The sequence below is a fragment of the Podarcis bocagei genome (genome assembly GCF_964188305.1).
Source record: "Podarcis bocagei genome assembly, chromosome: 4".
NCBI classification, from domain to species: Eukaryota; Metazoa; Chordata; class Lepidosauria; order Squamata; family Lacertidae; genus Podarcis; species Podarcis bocagei.
In genome coordinates this window covers 57,192,003-57,211,172 of record NC_138128.1, presented here as the reverse complement: position 1 = coordinate 57,211,172, position 19,170 = coordinate 57,192,003, and the positions used below count along the sequence as shown (strand labels likewise).

General features: G+C 41.2%; 1 protein-coding gene across 6 annotated transcripts in view; it reads right to left on the bottom strand.

Annotated features, from left to right (window-relative positions):
- Positions 1 to 14,737, bottom strand: part of PLEKHA1 (pleckstrin homology domain containing A1) — a 39,428-nt gene extending 24,691 nt beyond the window's left edge. For 4 of the 6 annotated variants that reach the window (XM_081193050.1, XM_081193048.1, XM_081193049.1 and 1 more), the window contains exons 1-3: positions 14,428 to 14,596; positions 2,573 to 2,733; positions 442 to 498 (exon numbers count right to left, since the gene is read on the bottom strand). In XM_081193050.1, coding sequence (XP_081049176.1) covers positions 442 to 498; positions 2,573 to 2,713 — 198 coding nt within the window. In that variant the 5' untranslated portion in view covers positions 2,714 to 2,733; positions 14,428 to 14,596. The other 2 variants (XM_081193046.1, XM_081193047.1) reach the window with 2 other exon arrangements.
- Between the last annotated feature and the right edge of the window lie 4,433 nt (positions 14,738 to 19,170).

Genomic DNA, 19,170 nt, shown 5'->3' with positions numbered 1-19,170 from the left:
ACTCCACTCTCCTCTGGAGTGGCTGCAAGGAGAAAAGCAGCAGCAGACTTTAGAACAACTGATTGGCAGTACATCAATATCTTGAAAACCCATGTAGTTTTTACTATAGTTCACCAAAACAAGCCAACTATAAACAGGGGTTTATTGGCTTGTTCAGAAACCATAAATAAAAATGGGCTCAACATGTCACATGCACGTGTAGAAACACTACCCAATCAGATAAAATGTTGATTTGTAGTAATAAAAATTATTGTGAGCATAAAGGACTGCAACTAGTTTCAGAATTCTGACTTTGCATTCTTCCTTTCCAATGTTCTCAGAATAGCCAAAATCAAGACACATATTTACTAGCTACATCTTAAAGAAGTTACTCACATCTCAATTCCTTTCAAAGTGTGTTATGAATTTGGAAATTCAATCTTTAGAGGAACACATACATACCTTTGAAATGTAGGTAAGTTTAATGGCTCCAACTGGCGGAGATCCAGAGGGAAGGTTCTGTAGTCAAGAAAATAGTTTTTACTTTATTGTGCAGTGGTATCAATTAAGACAATATATGCCCAAATTTTCAAACCATCACATTAAAAAAAAAATAAACCATTCAAAAGATAGAATATTTTTCTAAAATGTTCTTATCTATTTGATCTTTATTAGAAAGATCTCCCTCCAACACGGAGGGAGGAGCATTGGCCCCAGTCCCATGAGGTGCTGGGGTGAAACCGCCACCACTCCTACCACTGTCAGCACCTGGCACAGGGACAAAAGAGGCAGCTGGAGAAGGAAGGTAAGGAGCTGGGCGGCAGGCAAGTTCCACCCATGATATACTGCTGGGTGAAGGCACCATCATGTTCTGGTCCTCAAACCAATCCTGGATGATGTATTGATACATCGCCCAGGCCTACTAGCAAGTAGACATGCACACCAAATACAGCTTTCAGAAAAGCTCTGAGGCTTTGTTCAAAAGCTTGAAATCCACATAGAACAAAATATTCTAAGAACTAGTAATTGCAATTGCTTTTTCATTCTTCCCTCTGTTTATACCCAATTACGCCAGCCAGCTTAATCCTGCTTGTTTTTGGAAACAACTTCCTTAATTGCACTTGTTTCATGAATCTGAACATTCCACCTCCTATATTTTAGCTTATTTTATTTTTAATTTAAGCAGGTTTTTCTTCTGGCTGATGCTTTTACCCTTTCTAGATTTTGCTAATTTCTCTAATTTGAAAATAATCCTGGCAACCTGTCTGAAGGGTGGGGTAGAAATCTCTATAACGTAATTATCCAGCCCAGCAGCACCTTCTGTGTAACAGAATGCTGCTACCATTGTGTTTTGTTATTTTAAAATAAACTCCTACACTAAAACAGCTTGCTAGCATCAGTTTAAAGGCTTAGCCTTAGCAAAACTAGTCTCTGACTGGCTCTTGATTATTACAATGTATTTCAGGTGCTGTGATTCATATACACACTAACACACACCCAAATCGAAGTACTGTTGCCACATAAATCAGGTGTCTCAAATTTAGGACCAAATGGTATTTTGCATCTTTTGCAGAAGTGCTCCACTGATTTCCATGAGTTTTCTCATGGGGCTCAATATGGTTAATAACTCTTTTATTCTGATTGAATCCAGTAAAATCCAAAGATTCTTACAAAATTGGCACAATGGCTCAGCCCTTAAATTGACACATGTCAAATGTACCTAAGTAACCAGGTAAACTTCCTTTGTTTTCACCCAGACACCATCTGGCACTGAGCCAGCCAATTCTTTATTTTCAAGTAAGTTTGAAGTTGAAAACTAGAAGTGTGAAAATCCTGACAATACCAACAAAGTTGTCTTTCTTTTCTAGATTACAGTGGTATCTTGGGTTAAGAACTTAATTTGTTCTGGAGGTCCGTTCTTAACCTGAAACTGTTCTTAACCTGCGATACCATTTTAGCTAATGGGGGCTGCCGCTGCACCGCCACCGCGTGATTTCTGTCCTCATCCTGAAGCAAAGTTCTTAACCCAAGGTACTATTTCTGGGTTAGCGGAGTCTGTAACCTGAAGCGTCTGTAACCCGAGGTACCACTGTACAGCCTATAAACCTAGTCAAACAACTGCCCAAGAGCCACTCTGAAAAGGAAGTTGGGGTTGGGTGGCCAAAGCACCACCACTGAAATGCTTGCCAAGATCTATAAACAAGTCTACTTCCCATTCCACCTTTTGTCTCTTGGATGTCAACCGCGGACTGGATGACAAACCTCAGGTACAAATTTAGCCCAGAACCTGCCACCTGCTGACCATCAGCATTCAGTCACAGTCTTCACACCTCAATTATTTGGGTCTCAGTTTTATCTTCAAACAAATGTGTCTAGGACCGTAGCCCAAGGTATCCAAATTTCAAATGGTAAATCATTTGACCCATGAAGATGGAATCACAGGGCAAAATGAGAATTTAACAGAATATGTATCTGCACAAAGTTGAAAGGCAAGTCAATACTTGCAGAATTTTTCCTTGAAATCTTCCAGCTCAATTCAATCTCATATTATTAAAAAGCACACACATTTAAAAGTATCCTAAAATGTTTTTACCTGTGGATTATCCATGTACCATACCAAATTATCTTCTCTTGTGTCCAATATGAAGTATCTCCGCAAAAACTTTCCACTATTTTCATTTTCTTCAATGTCTAGAAAACCACAAATACGATTTTGACGATCCACATAAGGCATTTCTGAATTTGGACATTACACTGCAAAACAAAGAGTAGCAAATGTTTGCTTTACTAGCTGCACTTAATCAATACTGTTTCATTACTAGTTTCATCTAACGTACTTTCATAGCTTATTTTAGGAAAAGGTGATACTTAAATAAGCAAGCGGGGAGGGGAATCCTCACAGAACTTTATAAAAAACAAAATAACATTGTAATTCACTAAACATTGCCCCAAACACTGTTTTTCATGAGAGCACAGCAAGAGATTCCAAAATAGATGTGATACTTGATAATATTTCCATATTGGCCCGAATATAAGCTACACCTGAATATAAGCCACACCTTTAAAATTGATTGGGGGGGAGAGAGAGAAATAAAAAATACCCGAATATAAGCTGCTCCATTCCTCGCTGCTCTTGGCCGGGGGGGGGGGGCCTGCACTGCACTGCTGGCTGCCTTTCCGCTTCCTCGCTATCTCCCTTCCTGGCCTTGGGGGAGAGGATGGGGGACTATGCGCAGGGCAGGCGCACCTTTGCCGCACTTCTGGTGCTCTTTGCCCAGTGCTCCTGGCTGCATACCGTAAGGTCACGAATATTAGCCACACTTTAACTTTTCCTGGTCAGAATTTGGGGGGAAAGTGAGGCTTATATTCAGGCCAATACGGTATTACACTCAGAAGCCTGAATAATGTTAAAACTTACAGTCTTCACATAATTAGAATTGCATGCTTCAAGTGCTACCAAGACCCTTTCAACCAAGGTATATAAAACAACAATAGTGGATTTATTCAGTTTCTAGAATATATTAATTATTAAGATATAATTGTGCTAAATCATTCTTTCAAAAAATATGCTGGGGTTTAAACCTTTTCCACAAGAGCAGTTGCAGACTTGGTTCACCGGCAATGTGTTGCATGTGAGTGTTATATGAAGTTTCTATATTCAATTTATTTTATTATTTTTTGGACTTTTAAACCTCATACAAAGGGGATGAATACTAATAAATAAATAATACTGGAGAGGAAGGAAGAGGTGAGGCAGGTGAATTAGGGATAAGGAAATGAGGGTAACATATTTGCATGCTTGATTACTTTTAATTATTGTTTGTTTGGCCTTCTTATCCTCTAAGCTTTCAATTAAGCATAATTGTGCTAAGTGAGCCCTTCTGGCAAAGATACAGCATTTTTTTTTTTGAAAAATAACTGTTACAATATTATAAAGAATATTATAGGCTCAGTCTAAGTGTTGAGCTATGACCTGGAAGACCATGGTTCAAATCCCCACACAGCCATGAAACTGACTGGTTGACCTTGGGCCAGCCACCATCCCTTAGTCTAAGCTACCTCACAGGGTTGTTGTGAGGGTGAAATGGAGAGGAGAACCATGTACACCACCTTGAGCTCCTGCGAAGAAAAAGATGGTATATAAATGTAATAAATAAAAAAACCACACAGACTTAATTGGGCAAGTCTTGGTACAACTTGCTTTCAAGCAAATGACTGAAGCTTAAGGCAAACATACTGCAGATTTGGCCACAATGGATCTCTCCACATGTTATCCTAGTTGATACGGACAACTGGCACTTCTATTAAGCTTGTTGATAAACTAAAAAACAGAGTAAATCTCAACAGCCTAAGGGCACCACAAATTAGGGCAATGCAACTCTCCACCAGTGTTAGAAATTAGCCAAGCCCCAGGTGTATTTTGTGATGGGTACGGATCCAATTCCAACCACGTGGAGATCTCTGGATGCCAGGCTGGCAACTGGGGAAATCAAAATGTCACTTACAGAACGATCTGAAATATTTTCCTTGAAGCTTCAATTTGTTTTATTCTGGATTGTTTTATCTGATGCTTTAATGTGCTGTAAACAGCTTTGAGATTTGTTCTTTAAAATATAAAACAGTATAGAAATCAATAATCATAATTGTATTAATCTCCATTGCAAAAATAAAAGGTGCTGAGACATTCCATTGTGGCAACCGTAACCTTGGTTTATGACAATTAGATTATATATCTGAGTTTCTAACACTGCTCTCCACATTTGGCTCTACAAAAATGTATGGCTCTCAGTCCAAATACAAAATGTTTATATTGCCTGAAATATTTCATGAAAGATGGTATCCATTTTAAATGTGTGTTCATGCCAATTGTATTTTGATTTAATAACTCATTACTAAGCTCTTGTATCATTTCTTTAAAAGTGAGAAAGTATACATGTAGCAAGTTAATAAAAATATTTAAACAATGATGCAAATGAGGATATATAATCTCACAGACAATATGAACTATATTTAAACTTTTGAGATGTCTTAACACCACTCATTCCTGAATGCAGTGGACTGTGGAGTTATAATTATACCATTTGTCAGAACATGTTACAATATTTCACCACAATGCCTTGGAGCCATAGACAGAAACAATGTTATTGAGAACAAGCAGGAAGAGAGAGAAAGAGAGCGTATTGGTATAAGGATAACCAACAAATACTTTGCATACTCCAGATTTTCTAGGACAAAACAAGTATGGACACATATTCAGCCATTAGATTCTAAGGTTAATATCTGACAGGTTTCCTTTACTACCTATACCACATCTAAGCAGCCAAAAATTTGAGCTAGTTTTATTTTCACTCCAATATGAAGCAAGGCATCATACCTACGTTTGGGAATTCTGTCAAATTAGCCAGGGTCATATACTAGCTAATATTCTCTGTATAAAATCTATAGCTTTGTGGCCCAGAAAAAAGTTAGTTTTTATTTTTATTACTCAGGGCCAGACTTCTACGGCCTTTATTTTGGGTGGTGTATGTAATTACCAGATACCCCAGATTTATCCAGCCCTCACAACAGCATAGTCAAGTTTCTTCTGCTGCCATTTACTGAAGCCAAAACATAGTTACATAGATCTCAAGGGCTCAGTATTAATGTGCTGACTAGGAAGTACAGTCAAAACCTCGGTTGTCGAACATAATCCATTTCAGAAGTCTGTTTGGCTTCCAAAATGTTCGACAACCGTGGCACAGCTTCTGATTGACTTCAAGATCTTCCTGCACTCAAGCGGAAGCTGTGACAGATGTTTGTAAACTGGAGCATTTACTTCCGGGTTTTTGGTGTTCAGGAGCCAAAGCGTTCCAAAATGGAGAGGTCCGGGAGCTGAGATTTGACCGTATATCCCATACACAAGATCTGGGAAGTTAGAAGAACTTCAGTCTTAAGAACAGCCAATTTTTTAAAAAAAGAACTGATTTAAACCAAATTTCCCATGTTATAGGTCATACATTTTCTTAATAAGAATGCATGTAAAGTGGCGGCTATAACGTAACAAAACAAACACAACCTAGGAACATAACTAAAAAATGTTTAGTCATATAATTCCGCAGCACATCTAAGTTACATAAACTTAGATTTCTATTTAGTTTTCAATACACATTTAAGGATTTTAAGGCCTATCACTAACTGAAAGCTAATGCTAAAATCCTAATTATTTAATGGTTAATGCACATTTATCTAGTAGCAACAAAGAACAGTAGACTTCTGAGAAAACATGTGAATTTACTATGTGTAGAACTTTCAAGAAATTACTGAGCTAAGAATTTTTTCCATGAGATGAGCACTATATATCCTTGAAAAGTCGTTAAGATTCATAATCTGAGAGCTGAACAAATTGCATAGGTCAGGTAACTAAATTCTATAAGTTCTCTTAAAGATCACCCTGTGAATGATCCTGGTAAGATACTGGAGGATATTTTCCAGAAGAATATCTGAATGGCCATAGGTTCCTCACTTCTGTTTAGCCAGGCTTTTACTTACTTGTTTTTTTTTAAAAGAATCTGCTTTAGTTTTTAAATTCAAAATTAGTTTTTATCCCTTCTGCTACTATATTATCACCTTCTGCCAATGTTCAAGACAGTTATGAGTCACAATGTGCTTCCTGCTTGGCCACTTCTAAGGAAGATGCAAAGCAAAATGCACATTACCCTCCCAAGCTGATAAGAACTAGGAGGAGTAATAACTGTAGCATGATTTCTATCACAAAGAGCTGAGTCTGGAATTATTGCTAATCTTTTGCAGAAGCTACATTCCTGCCACTTAACTTTTGAGGGCCAACACAGTATATGCAAGTATATTAACATCAAAAGTGCACTTCTGGATCTGTGCACTCTTGCAAAGGTTGGAAGAACAGAATTCAAGCTTTCAGCAACAAGTCCAAAGCCACAACAGTAGCTCATCTATGTTCACTGCTCTTCCAACCACTCCTTTGGTTTCACAAAAAGACAGATGAAAAGTTAAGTGATTTTCAACATTTAATCTACCTCCCATCACAACCCATCCCAAAGTAGGCTGTTTTTCCATTTCCATAACACTTTGGCCCGTGCACACTCAGTACTGTTCAAATAATTTCAAACTGTCTGACAAACTGAATTCTGTAAACTAAAATTAACACAGTAAATAAACACATCCAAATTCAATTAGCATAATTTATTTTAGATCCAGACTGGCTTGATGCAAAACTCAAAGTCCTGCTTAGTGGGAAGCAAACGTGGTGTAGTGGTTAAGAGCGGTAGTCTCGTAATCTGGTGAACTGGGTTCGCGTCTCCGCTCCTCCACATGCAGCTGCTGGGTGACCTTGGGCTAGTCACACTTCTCTGAAATCTCTCAGCCTCACTCACCTCACAGAGTGTTTGTTGTGGGGGAGGAAGGGAAAGGAGATTGTTAGCCGCTTTGAGACTCCTTAAAAGGTAGTGAAAGGCGGGATATCAAATCCAAACTCTTCTTCTTCTTCTTCTAAATACAATACAATGCTATGACACAAAAGTCCAATGCTACATACACTAGGGAGCTAACATACCACAAAAGGCATATTAAGTAATACTATAACCAGGGTTAACCACCTGATGGATCAAATATAGGGCAATCATGTCTTATGGTGATGAAATATTTAAAATTATTTTATTAGTATTGTAATGCATGTCCATAAAGACAAGCTACTAATTATTATATATCACTAGGTTATGCAAGTGTCAGTAATAAAAGAGGGGAAAACAATTCTCACTAGCTTTTGTTTGAAGCCACAAGGATAGTCTAAACACACACTTGGTTTTCAATTTAGTGAAGAAACACATAGCCACTATTTAAAAAACAGGTGTTAGTTTTAAATGTTGTTACAAAGCAGACAAGCGGGCATCTGTTTCTAAATGAAGATAGACAAAGGGTGTGTGTGCATGTGGTATATAGACATATCACACCACATACTTCTGTAGCTTCGGATCAAGGGCCATTCACTTTTGTCTTTGCTATCTGAAAACATAGTGGTGCTAATAGAAAATGCTCACTGCATAAATAGCAGCATTCTTGGCTTCACAAAACATTTCACTAGATGAGTAGATTGACTAAGCAACTGACACACTTCACAAGTCTAAATGAACTTTTCATTGGTCCAACTTCTGTATCAATACAGAATTAAGTGCCCATGGGGGGACAGGACGGGTTTGAGCACACTTAACTCTGTGTGGGGTTGTAACCTGTGTTTAAAAGACACCATTTGATTTTTGGCACTACATTCAAGAAGGATTTTGAATTCGAAAGGCTAAAGAGATGCAAAGATGAAAACTGTCCAAAGGGAACACAGTACAAGGAAAAGCTAAATAACTATGGACGTTAGCCTACATAAGCGTCTGAAGATATGCACTATGCCTAGTTTTCAAATGCTTAAAATACCATTTTAGAGTGGGACAATATTCAACATTAGTCATACCCACAGAAGACCCACTGTTCAAATTGAATAACTTCAGTCTATTGATTTCAATGCACCTATTCTGATCCATTATCTAGCTAAATATCACCCAGTGTCAATAAAATTGAACCTGCTACCAATGGATCTCTGTCATAAAAGTCACACCCTGAATATCTTAGGAGAGAAAATGCTCCCTATTTCAATAAGAATAATAATAATATATTTATACCCCACCCATCTGGCTGGGTTTCCCCAGCCACTCTAGACATCAGCCCCAATTTTTAGGATCCTAGTCATCCAAATACTTGGAATTTTTCCACTCTAATTCTTGTCAATACATCAAAGGCATTTATTTATATCTTGCCTTTTTACCCAACAAGGATCCTCAAGATGATGAGCAACATAAAAACAAATAAACAAATTAAAATACACTAAAAATAATTAAACTAACAGAAGACTAAATCAGAAGATTAAGAAGAACATATTGGAACGTGACAAATCTGAAAAAATCTATTTCTATAAGATACTAATGACTTAAGTATTACGAACTAAACTATTTCCCTCAAACAATAGGCATTTCACATAGATTAGCCAAATACATTTATTTTAGACCTGAGGAAAATGCATCAAGTCGACAATTTTCTGAAGCTGTCTGGAGCTTAAACTGTCAGAACCACTGTAAATTCTTACTCTCTCCATGAAATGCCTTGATTGTATATTGGTCTTTGAAAAATTAGACACCTACACAGCCCTGATGTTTCTGCATCTTCCTTAAGGAAGTATATCTCCTTTTAAAAGCACCAACACTAACTTCCTTCCTTTAAAACAAAAGAAACCCTGTTTCATATTCCAATAGCAGGAAATGCATGGTAAAGTACAGGTTTATAAAAATCAAACTACCATATAATTCAGTTCATAATGAAATCCTTATCGCATAACTGTCTCCATAATGGGATTTCTGCCTGCACTGAAAATAGTCATATACAAGACAGCATGCTTGAAACCTGATGGCTGTCGGAACCAGTCTTCTGTACTTTAGTTGTATGCACCATGTGGACCAGTAAGCTGAATCCTTATAAGACTTATGTGTTCCAGTTTCTCAAATCTTACATATGGGGAGACCACCTGTTCTGGACTGGCTTGAAATTTCCTGGAAGGAGCTGGTCCATAGCTTGGGGGCACTCCTACAGCCAACATTGTCACTGGATGTTCAGGTAGCCTCAGTGACTAGGAATGCCTATCTCCAACTACAGGTAGCTGATCAACATGCTCTGATAACTTCCAGACTGGGTTATTGTTATGCACTCTGACATAGAGCTGCTTTTGAAAAAGACTGAAATTTCAATTAGTCCAGACCGCAGCATCCACATTACTGTCTGGAGCTCCATTTAGAATTCACATAACCCCTTTCAAAACAAACAAAAAAACAGCAGCACTGATTGCCAATTCATTTCCAGGCCGAAAGATGCTCACACATTAAAATATTAAGTGGATTGTCCATTCCTGCAAAACTGAAAATTGAGTACAAGTGTTGTGAACAAGGCCTTTTATCTAAATACTATTTCTGCAATTCAGCGATAAAGGGAGGAGGTGCTATATATATATCAGTATTTATGTATCAGTCACAGCCTTTGTATCTTTCCATCATCACTGTCCTATTCTTTGTAATGAAGTATATAAATTCCTTCCTTGGTTATTTGATGTGTTTTTACAGGATAGTCCTCCACAGAAATCCACTTTCTCCTTATAGCAATTGAGTAGAAACCATAGCTACAGTTGCTGCAGCATGCCAAAAGCTCTATACATACAAGCACTGTCTAAATCTCCTGGGTTAACAACTAAATGGGAAGAAAACATACTTATGCACAGAAACATAAGAAGAGTCTGTTGCATCAAGCCAGTGGCCCATCTAGTCCAAAATCCTGTACCCACAGTAGCCCAACATATGCCTATGAGAAGCACTGGTTCAACACTGAAACAACTGCACCATCACACCACAAAGCATGAAACGGTGAAAACTAGCCTTTAGTGTTTTATCCAAGCTGCTGATTTCCAGATTAGATGTCACACATGATCATAGACATATTGATTACTACATTCACTGCAAGGCCAACTGCAGTGCCTTTACTAAAGCACACTAGAGAAGACTCTGTCAGTCTTAGTGAAATACTGAGTTACTGAAACAACTGAAGAGTTGTTTTGTAGAAACATACCATCTGAAAGAAAAGGGGATGGAAACAGAACTTTTGCAACCATTAATTGATTGGCGAAACCATTAATTGATTGGCGAAATATACATTCATTGATTCTGTGAATATGGGTGAGGATGTGAAATTAAAGTATTAGGAGAAGAACCTTTTCCCCCAGGAAGCAATTAATTAATCATTCCATTAATACAGGTACCCTTTCAACTAACACATTGTTGCCTACAGGCCCTACTTCTGCAAGTTGCAAAACTTCATGAACTTCCTTGCAGCAGGGACACAATTTCTACTACTTCAACAAGTTGCATGAACAAAATCTGGACCTTACATACCCCTGTGAATTATATCTTTGATGGTCAAAATACTATCTCTGGAAATCACTAGCTTAAATGGAAAGCAATTCATATAAGAAAAAGTTGTACTCATGTTAGTAGTTCCCTCCACATCAGCTTAACATCTGGTTTGGCAACTAAGCAATTTTGCCACATTTTAAATTCTCCTCAGTATAACCAGTGCTTTTTTTCTGGGGGTACGCAGGTAAACATTTTGTGAATCTAAGTTTGGCCTCATTGAGGGGCAGTATTTCAATATGAGTAGGAAAATGAGAGTACCCCTAAACATTTTTTAGAAAAAAAGCACTGAGTATAACACATACATTAAAAATATGTATACAGTACTTAATAACTGGTACAATATTATGCAGGAGTGGGGAACCTCATTCTCAGGAGGCTGATAAGGCCCTCTAGCCCTTGGGATTCTCCCCAAGCCACACTTCCTTCCCAACCACACTCCTCACTGGCCCTGCTTCATATCTTCCTTTAGTGTTTTTGTCTCACCACAATGTGCCCATGAACTCTAATAATTGGAGAGGGGAATGTGTGTAGAAACTAGAAGGCTGTACAAAGGTAAACGTTACATTCACTGCCATGCCCACTTTGCCCCGGCCATGCTCGGCATTGGCATCTGACCTCCAGATGGTTGCTAAGAACGAACTATGGTCCTCAGACTGAAAGGGAATTCCCACCCTGACACAGCGTGTTATGTTGATATTAGGCACTTAAAATAGGTGATTGCATAGACTGCATTATAAATGTTAATGACTACATAATCTCCTGAAGACTAGAAAATGCCTCATTGATTCTAGAGCCTATATATGAGAGCAGTTGTAAATGTATTTTTTTATTGTGGTTATCTGTACTCTTATTAAGCTATGCTATTTCAGAATGTGAGAATGCTACTAATTCCAACTCAACCATCAAACGGCACAAGAGGGGGATTGGCCACTGGCATAGACACATATTGCAAGTTAGGCCTAAGTATCAATCTAGATAAGGGACGCAGGTGGCGCTGTGGGTTAAACCACAGAGCCTAGGACTTGCCAATCAGAAGGTCGGCGGTTCGAATCCCTGTGACGGGGTGAGCTCCCATTGCTCGGTCCCTGCTCCTGCCAACCTAGCAGTTCGAAAGCACGTCAAAGTGCAAGTAGATCAATAGGTACTGCTCTGGCAGGAAGCTAAACAGCATTTCCGTGCACTGCTCTGGTTCACCAGAAGCGGCTTAGTCGCTGGCCACATGACCCGGAAGCTGTACGCCGGCTCTCTCGGCCAATAAAACAAGATGAGCGCAGCAACCCCAGAGTCGGTCACGACTGGACCTAATGGTCAGGGGTCCCTTTACCCTTATAAATCTAGATACCCCAGATATGCATATTCCAGCACATCAACGGCTGGAGAATATTCTCAATCCATCCCCCTCCCCCTGCCCCTGCCCCCCCAAAAGTCAAAATCTCAATAATTACATTAACGCTTTCTTTGAAGAAGATACTTCAGGAATATCTATGTACAAACCTCCCCATGTAATATACCCATGTTATAATTTTACGTTTAGTTTATATTATTAATTGTTGGTTTTAGTGTATGTGTATTCTCCATCCTGAGACTATTGTAAAGAGTGAATTATAAATGCACACAGAAAATATATACATCTCCAAATTTCTCAGAAAGCATTACTATCCTGTGATGATAAAGTGAAAATAAAGTTTGGCAAACCAAAACTGCTAGATAAGGAACTTTGAACCCTTTACAGATATTAATGAAGCTAGAAATCCCAGTATTAGCAGGCTTTTGAAGTCATCAAAAAGGAAATACAACACTTAAAGCAAATAAGGTTTTAATTAAAGTATCTCTTCTAATTGCCTTTAAGCTGCTGCTTCAAAATTCCAGTTTGCATCATACACAAAGGCATAACTCCGCAAACCCACTGAAAACATTTGTCAGCATTCATGCACCCATCCTTTACAAAAGCACAGCATTCAACCACAACCCAAATCACTCTATAATTCTCGAGACCGATAAGATCTGAGTCTCCACAGCGTCACACTCAGAATACTGAAGTAACAAAAATTACTTGGTAACAAGATCAACCCCTGACCGCTGGGGATGTTGCATAGTCTCAAACACTTACCAGGTTAATTATACCATGAGCTGCCAAGTTTTCCCCAGGGTAAAAAGTCACTTTGGGAGTCCTAGTCAAAGAGTAGGCAGGCATTTAAGAGAAAATGCTACATGCTGCAGAGCTAAGCAAAAGCAGAGGGCAGCCTTTCCTGAAAATCCATTTCAAAGAGGTAATCGCAGACGCCCTCATGACACCAATCCTTCAGCTCCTCAGCATGCCAGTTTCAACATGAGCACATCCAATGCTACATACAAACGACACACACCATATCCTGTCCCCTTTGCAGTTCCTAGGGCACAGCAACTAGGCCAGCTGCTCTCCCCACCCGCACTTCCCACCCCAAAAACAAACAAAGAAAGAAATATCTACCAAGAGGAGCCCTTTCTGGATCATAAGATCATAAAAACAGAATCAGAAACATACAATTGTAGAATTGGGAGGGACCACTAGAGTCCTCTGGTCCAACCCCCCCCCCCGCAATGCAGAAATCATTTTGCCCAACGTGGGGCCTGAACCCCGAGATTAAGAGTCTCACGCTCTAACCACTGGGCTATCCCAGCAGACCCTACTGCACATACAGTAGTAGCCAACCAAACGCTTCCAGGGGATGAAGGCACTGTAACGACCCCACGACGCTGCCCCGCAGCATTCTTATTTACCAATTACTTAAAACACCCGGCGGGATGCCCCTGCCTGCGGATAGGGAGCGCGACCCCAACCCTCAACATTCAAGAGGGCGCGCTGCCCCAGGCAGACCCCAAAGCCACCTTGAGAGCTTAGCAGCCGCCGCCACCACCGAGCTCCCTACTCTCGGGAGGCCAAAGGTCCACCACGACAGCCAGGAAGGAGCTTCGCCTGCAGGGGGGCAACAAGCACCTGGCCCTGGGAGGAGGAGGAGGAGGAGGACATGCCGCCTTGCCAGCCCACAGCCGCCTCTTCCAGGCTCTGCAAAGGCTGCCTCGCCGTGGCCAGTGGGCTCCCACGCCCCCTCCCATCTCCCCTCAGACCTGCACCTTCCGCCCCGGAACCTGTTTAACCCCCACCCCCCCTCTGCTCACCTCAACGAACCACCAGAGCAGCCCCAGCCCCCTCGCCGGGCCAAGCCTCCGTCTTTCGCCTCACAGCCGCCGACCTGCTCCGAGGCGCCTCCGCCCTGGCGGACCCCTACCTTCCCCCACAGAGGCCGCCTCGCCGCCGGGCTCCCTTCCTCAGGCGAGGCGAGACCCCTTTCAGCCGGCGGCGGCATTAAGCGGGGAAGTGGGGCGTTTGTGCGTGTTTTTAATACCCCGCTTCTTCTTCCTTCGGCCCTGCTCTCTCCCTCAGGCGGCCGGTACTCACTCAAATCCGCGGAAATTCCTGCGAGAGCCCCCCGAACGCAGAGCGCCCTACGAAGCCGGACCAGCCGCTCCCCGGCGCGGTCCCGCCCTCTTTTCCTCTCGGCGCTGGAGCTCTTTTTCTCCCCCTTCGCTCTCTCTTCTCCTTCCCTCCTCAGAGGAGAAACTTTATTAGTTACCTCAGTGTGAGCTACAGGAACTGCCTGCTCTCGCGAGCCCAGGGCGCATGCGCCAAGTTCCCGCCGCCAGAGCTTGGGATGGGGGTGGGGGTTGAAATCGGTGAAGGACTACAGGTCCCAAGAAGGCCGTGCTCCATAAGGGAGCTTCGAAAGCCCGGCTTTCTCTTGCCGAGAGGCATCATGGGAAGTGTAGTCTTCCCAGCGCCTGCCCCCGCGTCGCGCGATCGCTTCGGAGCCCGTTGCATGCTGGGATTTGTATTCCTCGTTCCGCGGAACTCAGGCTACAGGCTCGGACCTGTCATGTATTCACTAGGGTCGGGGGAGGGAAGTACTGAAACGAACTGCAGGAATGTCCCCGTTGGGGACAATGGGAGCTCTCTGAAGGTCCATAGGAAATAATGGGAGCGGAGAGTGCCAATTGGTGTAACTGGGCTCCATTGAAAGAAAAGTAAACTGCAAATAAAACGAGGCGTGGAGTCTTGAGAGCGAGTGGAATGGGTCACAAGGATAGAAATGCAATACAGATAGCTTTATCTCGCTCTTCCTGTTTTATTATTTTAACTGTCAGGTTTTTGGGTTTAGATTTAATATGGATTGGATTTATTCATTTTTTGCAGCATGTGCACCACTTTGCTTCTCCTTTTTTGCAGGTGGCTTAGGATTCTTTTAAATAAAATAAATGATTAGACTGTGTTGACCATGTACACTACCTTGCTCTCCATGGAGAAAAGGTAGGAATTAAATTTAGTAAATAATTATCCCCCTTACATACATGTTCATTAACTAAGATAAGATAATATTGGTCATTATATTGACTAACATAACTAAATCAGATAAATATTTTGCGCCAGCCATAACAGGCTTTGTAATCATGATGGGATATAGGAGGTCTGACATCAAATAACTGGGATTTATCCATTATTCCTGATTCCGATACAAAGATTGTATAAACATTGTTTGCAGTTCAGTGCATAAAAACTGAACCATAAAAACTGATAGATTTTTAACTGTTGCTGAGCATGTTTCAAAGCACACTGTGTTGGTCAAAGGACAGAAGATACCATGTGGTTGCAGTGCTTTCATTTATTAGGCCAAATTACATTATGGTAGGAGTCTGCATGCTCTCTTGCATAAGCTGATGCAATAAAATGTATCAATGTTTAAACAAGTTCATAACTGCAGAGAAGTCTGAGTAAATATAATTTTAAAAGCTCTCCTTTGTTCTGTGTTTTAAGTCAGAAGTCTAGTAAATTCAGGCATTACCTCATAAAACTTTGAGAGACCAATAATTGTTCTTTCCAATGGTGTCATAAAACCACTTTTACAACAATCAATTTTAATTTTGCTTCCTTTGGAATATTTAATATTGCCCACTGTGCAGTAGGGCTCCCCCCACCCCCTTTTCAGGCTTAAAACGGGGGGGGGGGATTTCTAAAAGGCCTCTTCTATACTCAGCTCTTGCATGAAAATACATCTTTGTTGTAAGGAGGCTTTCAGTAATCACACTTCATAATGAAACAAAAGCTGTAATCAGAATGCAACAATGAATGCTGAAGTCAGCTGTGAACAATGGTTTGCAATTACCATGGCAACATTTTCTACCAAACCCATGAAGGGTCATAGAGCTTGCTCCTTTCTCTGTGAGAAAGCAGCTTTTCATGCATTCACAATTATTCAAATGTTTTAAATTATCTTTCAGTAAAAGTCCCAGAGTCACACCATCTAATAGTGTATCATGATTCATGAAGAAGTGACGAAACTTTCACCCACAATGTCTGTCATGTGCCAGCAAAACTTGCATTGTATAATTTACACAATGGAGAGTGCAGTACTCTTTCATAGTTTGATTACATATAACTCAAGTTTGACAAGGCACCATCCTGATTCCTAAAGAGTGCCTGATATGTAATGTCTTGGCAGCTACCATTGTGGCTGCTGATCTTTGATTCCTTCTGTGCACATTTTGTGAAATACTCCCATTTGACTTGATTTGAATGTACTGTTCTGTTTCTGTTGAGGATGCCTGGGCTGCCTCCCTCATTTCACACATTTACAACATTTACTGGACATGTTTACTTAGAAGCAAGTCTTACTGAGATTTCTACTAAGTGTGTTTTGGATTGAAGCTGTAGGCTTCAACCCTATGGTGGGGGCATGGACATAGCCAGGGGGGCAGCTGCCCCCATCTAAAGCAATAAAAAGACATGGCAAACTGAGGTTCTGCCTCCCCCCCCCCCAACAAAAGGCCTGTCCCCCTAACAAAAATCCTGGCTATGCCCATGGTGGGGGGAAGGGAGATGACAAATAGTTAAACCCCCCCCACACACAACTTTATGTATCATTGGAAACACGTGGAAGGAGAAACTTAGATATGCACACAACTGTGTCTAATTTCCCCCCCTAATTTGGGACTGTGTCAAGGGACTGGGAGACCTTTGCATCTAAGCTGCTTCTTGGCATGCCCATGGAATGTGGGTTGTGTGTGGTTTTTTTACCCTTCTGACATCAGAACTTCCAACACTGGTTTCAGCAGAGCTTCAAGGTTCAGCGACTGAGCCTCTGACATCTCTATTCTATGGCTCCTGTGGTCCTCCACCCCATCCTCCAGGTGCCATAGGATTGCACCCTGAGAGTACCTTTGAGCCCTCTCACAGTTTTCATTTTTGTGATTCTGCATCTAAGGAATGTGATGGGACCTAAGCAACTGGCTGTTTTTAATATACAGTACCATGAGAAGTTCCAGTGATGCAGCTTGGTTACTTTTAGAATATCACTGAAGGCCTATTGGGCCCTTTGCAATATTTGCAAATATAATTACAGATAGCCTGACGCAGAAACTGGTGAAACGCTCTATATTTATGCTGATACATAAATATATTCAAGCTTGTGACAAGACAGATTTGCCCCCAGGTGAGCCTGCAGGGCAGCTACAAATGTTAATACTGTTGCACACCACCCCTATCTCCAAGCGGGGTGAGATTCCAGGGGTTCCAGGCTTTTACCCAGAGTTTGTGTTCCTTTTGGAATGAGGAAGTCTTTGTGATATATATAGTTTATTTACACATATATACAACCTGAGTCTGCGATGGAGGGCTTTGCAGCGTTAACACCCCAAGACGGCCTTACTTCGCCCAAAGCTGCAGACTTGGATTCAGACAGAAATCAATCGTTTGTCTCCCCCCCACAACTTGCTTCTCATCTTGCTGCTTTCCTTCTAGCTCACATGACTCCTACTCTCACCCCACTCACTTGCCACCTCATACAGAGCCACTCCCTTTGTTCCCCTAATGGCCCACCACCTCACCAGGAAGCTAGCTTGGCTATTCCAAGAATTAGAAGGGTCTCAGCATGCAGCCTACTCCCCAGCCCACAAACTCCTAACACTGCTTTCTTTTTGGCCTCAAAGCACTGACTCGATCCCATAGGCTAGCCAGTTCTTGGGAGCTCTTGTTTATTTTTGTGGTGTCATGTACCACCAGGGGTAGGAAATAATAGCAGCTTATTCACTGTTGCTGCAACATGCATCTGAGGAGCACATTTAGCAGTGCTTTTTTCTGGGAGGATGCAGGTGGACGCATACCCCTAAACATTTTGTGAATCTAGGTTTGGCCTCATTGAGGGGCAGTATTTCAATATAAATAGGAAAATGAGAGTACCCCTAAACACTTTTTTATAGAAAAAAAGCACTGGATAAAAGCATAAACTAACACCACTGCACTTCCTTCCTCCATAACATAGACGTTCGTCTGGTTACTTTTTTGTTCTTCTGAATTTTGTATTCCCTTTGTTCCTTTCCTGTTGTTCGGAAACGTTTATTATTCTATACAGTACGATTCCGGTAGGAAGAGTATACATAGTAGCTTATCCGCACACAAGCAACTGTGACCTTCAGCTTAGCCATGTTATTTGTTTTGGATGGGAGGAGCGTTGCCATGTCATTACAGGTAAAGGGCTTCCCCAGGTCCATTCTTTTCAAACAATGACATTTCCTTGAGTCATTTTATCATAGCCATGTCAGTGAAGTTCTGCTTATGGCCATTCTTTCTTTCAGCTCAGAAGTTCCCTCAAAGGGCGCAGTCAATTCAGAGCCTGATACTTGTGCATTTATATCCCATTGGTCAGGTTGCCTGCAGTTTGGGGGTTGCCTACAAGACTGTGTTTCTTTTGTAGCAACATTACCACTTCCCTAACACTGAAACAACAGTATTTTGGGAAACAGAAAAGTGTGTTTACTTTTCCAGTACCACGACCATCAAATCATCTTCTTCTTTTTATTTGGCAATCACTCATAGCCGAGTAAGATTGTCTTCCATAAACATGGTTTTAGCAATGAGTCCGTAAGTGACTGCGGAGGCCAATTCTGGATCCACACGTCCTTCCACAGTGGGGACATTGGTTTCCGGGCAGGAGTTGATCATGGTGAGGGTTGGTCAAGTGTGCCTTCCTCTTAGCACGTTTCTCCCTTGCATCCTGAGTTCAAAGCCCATGACACCTTTGGTAAAGGCTGTTCTCCAATTGGCACACTCGCAGGCAAATGTTTCCCATTTGTTGATGTTTATACTACATTT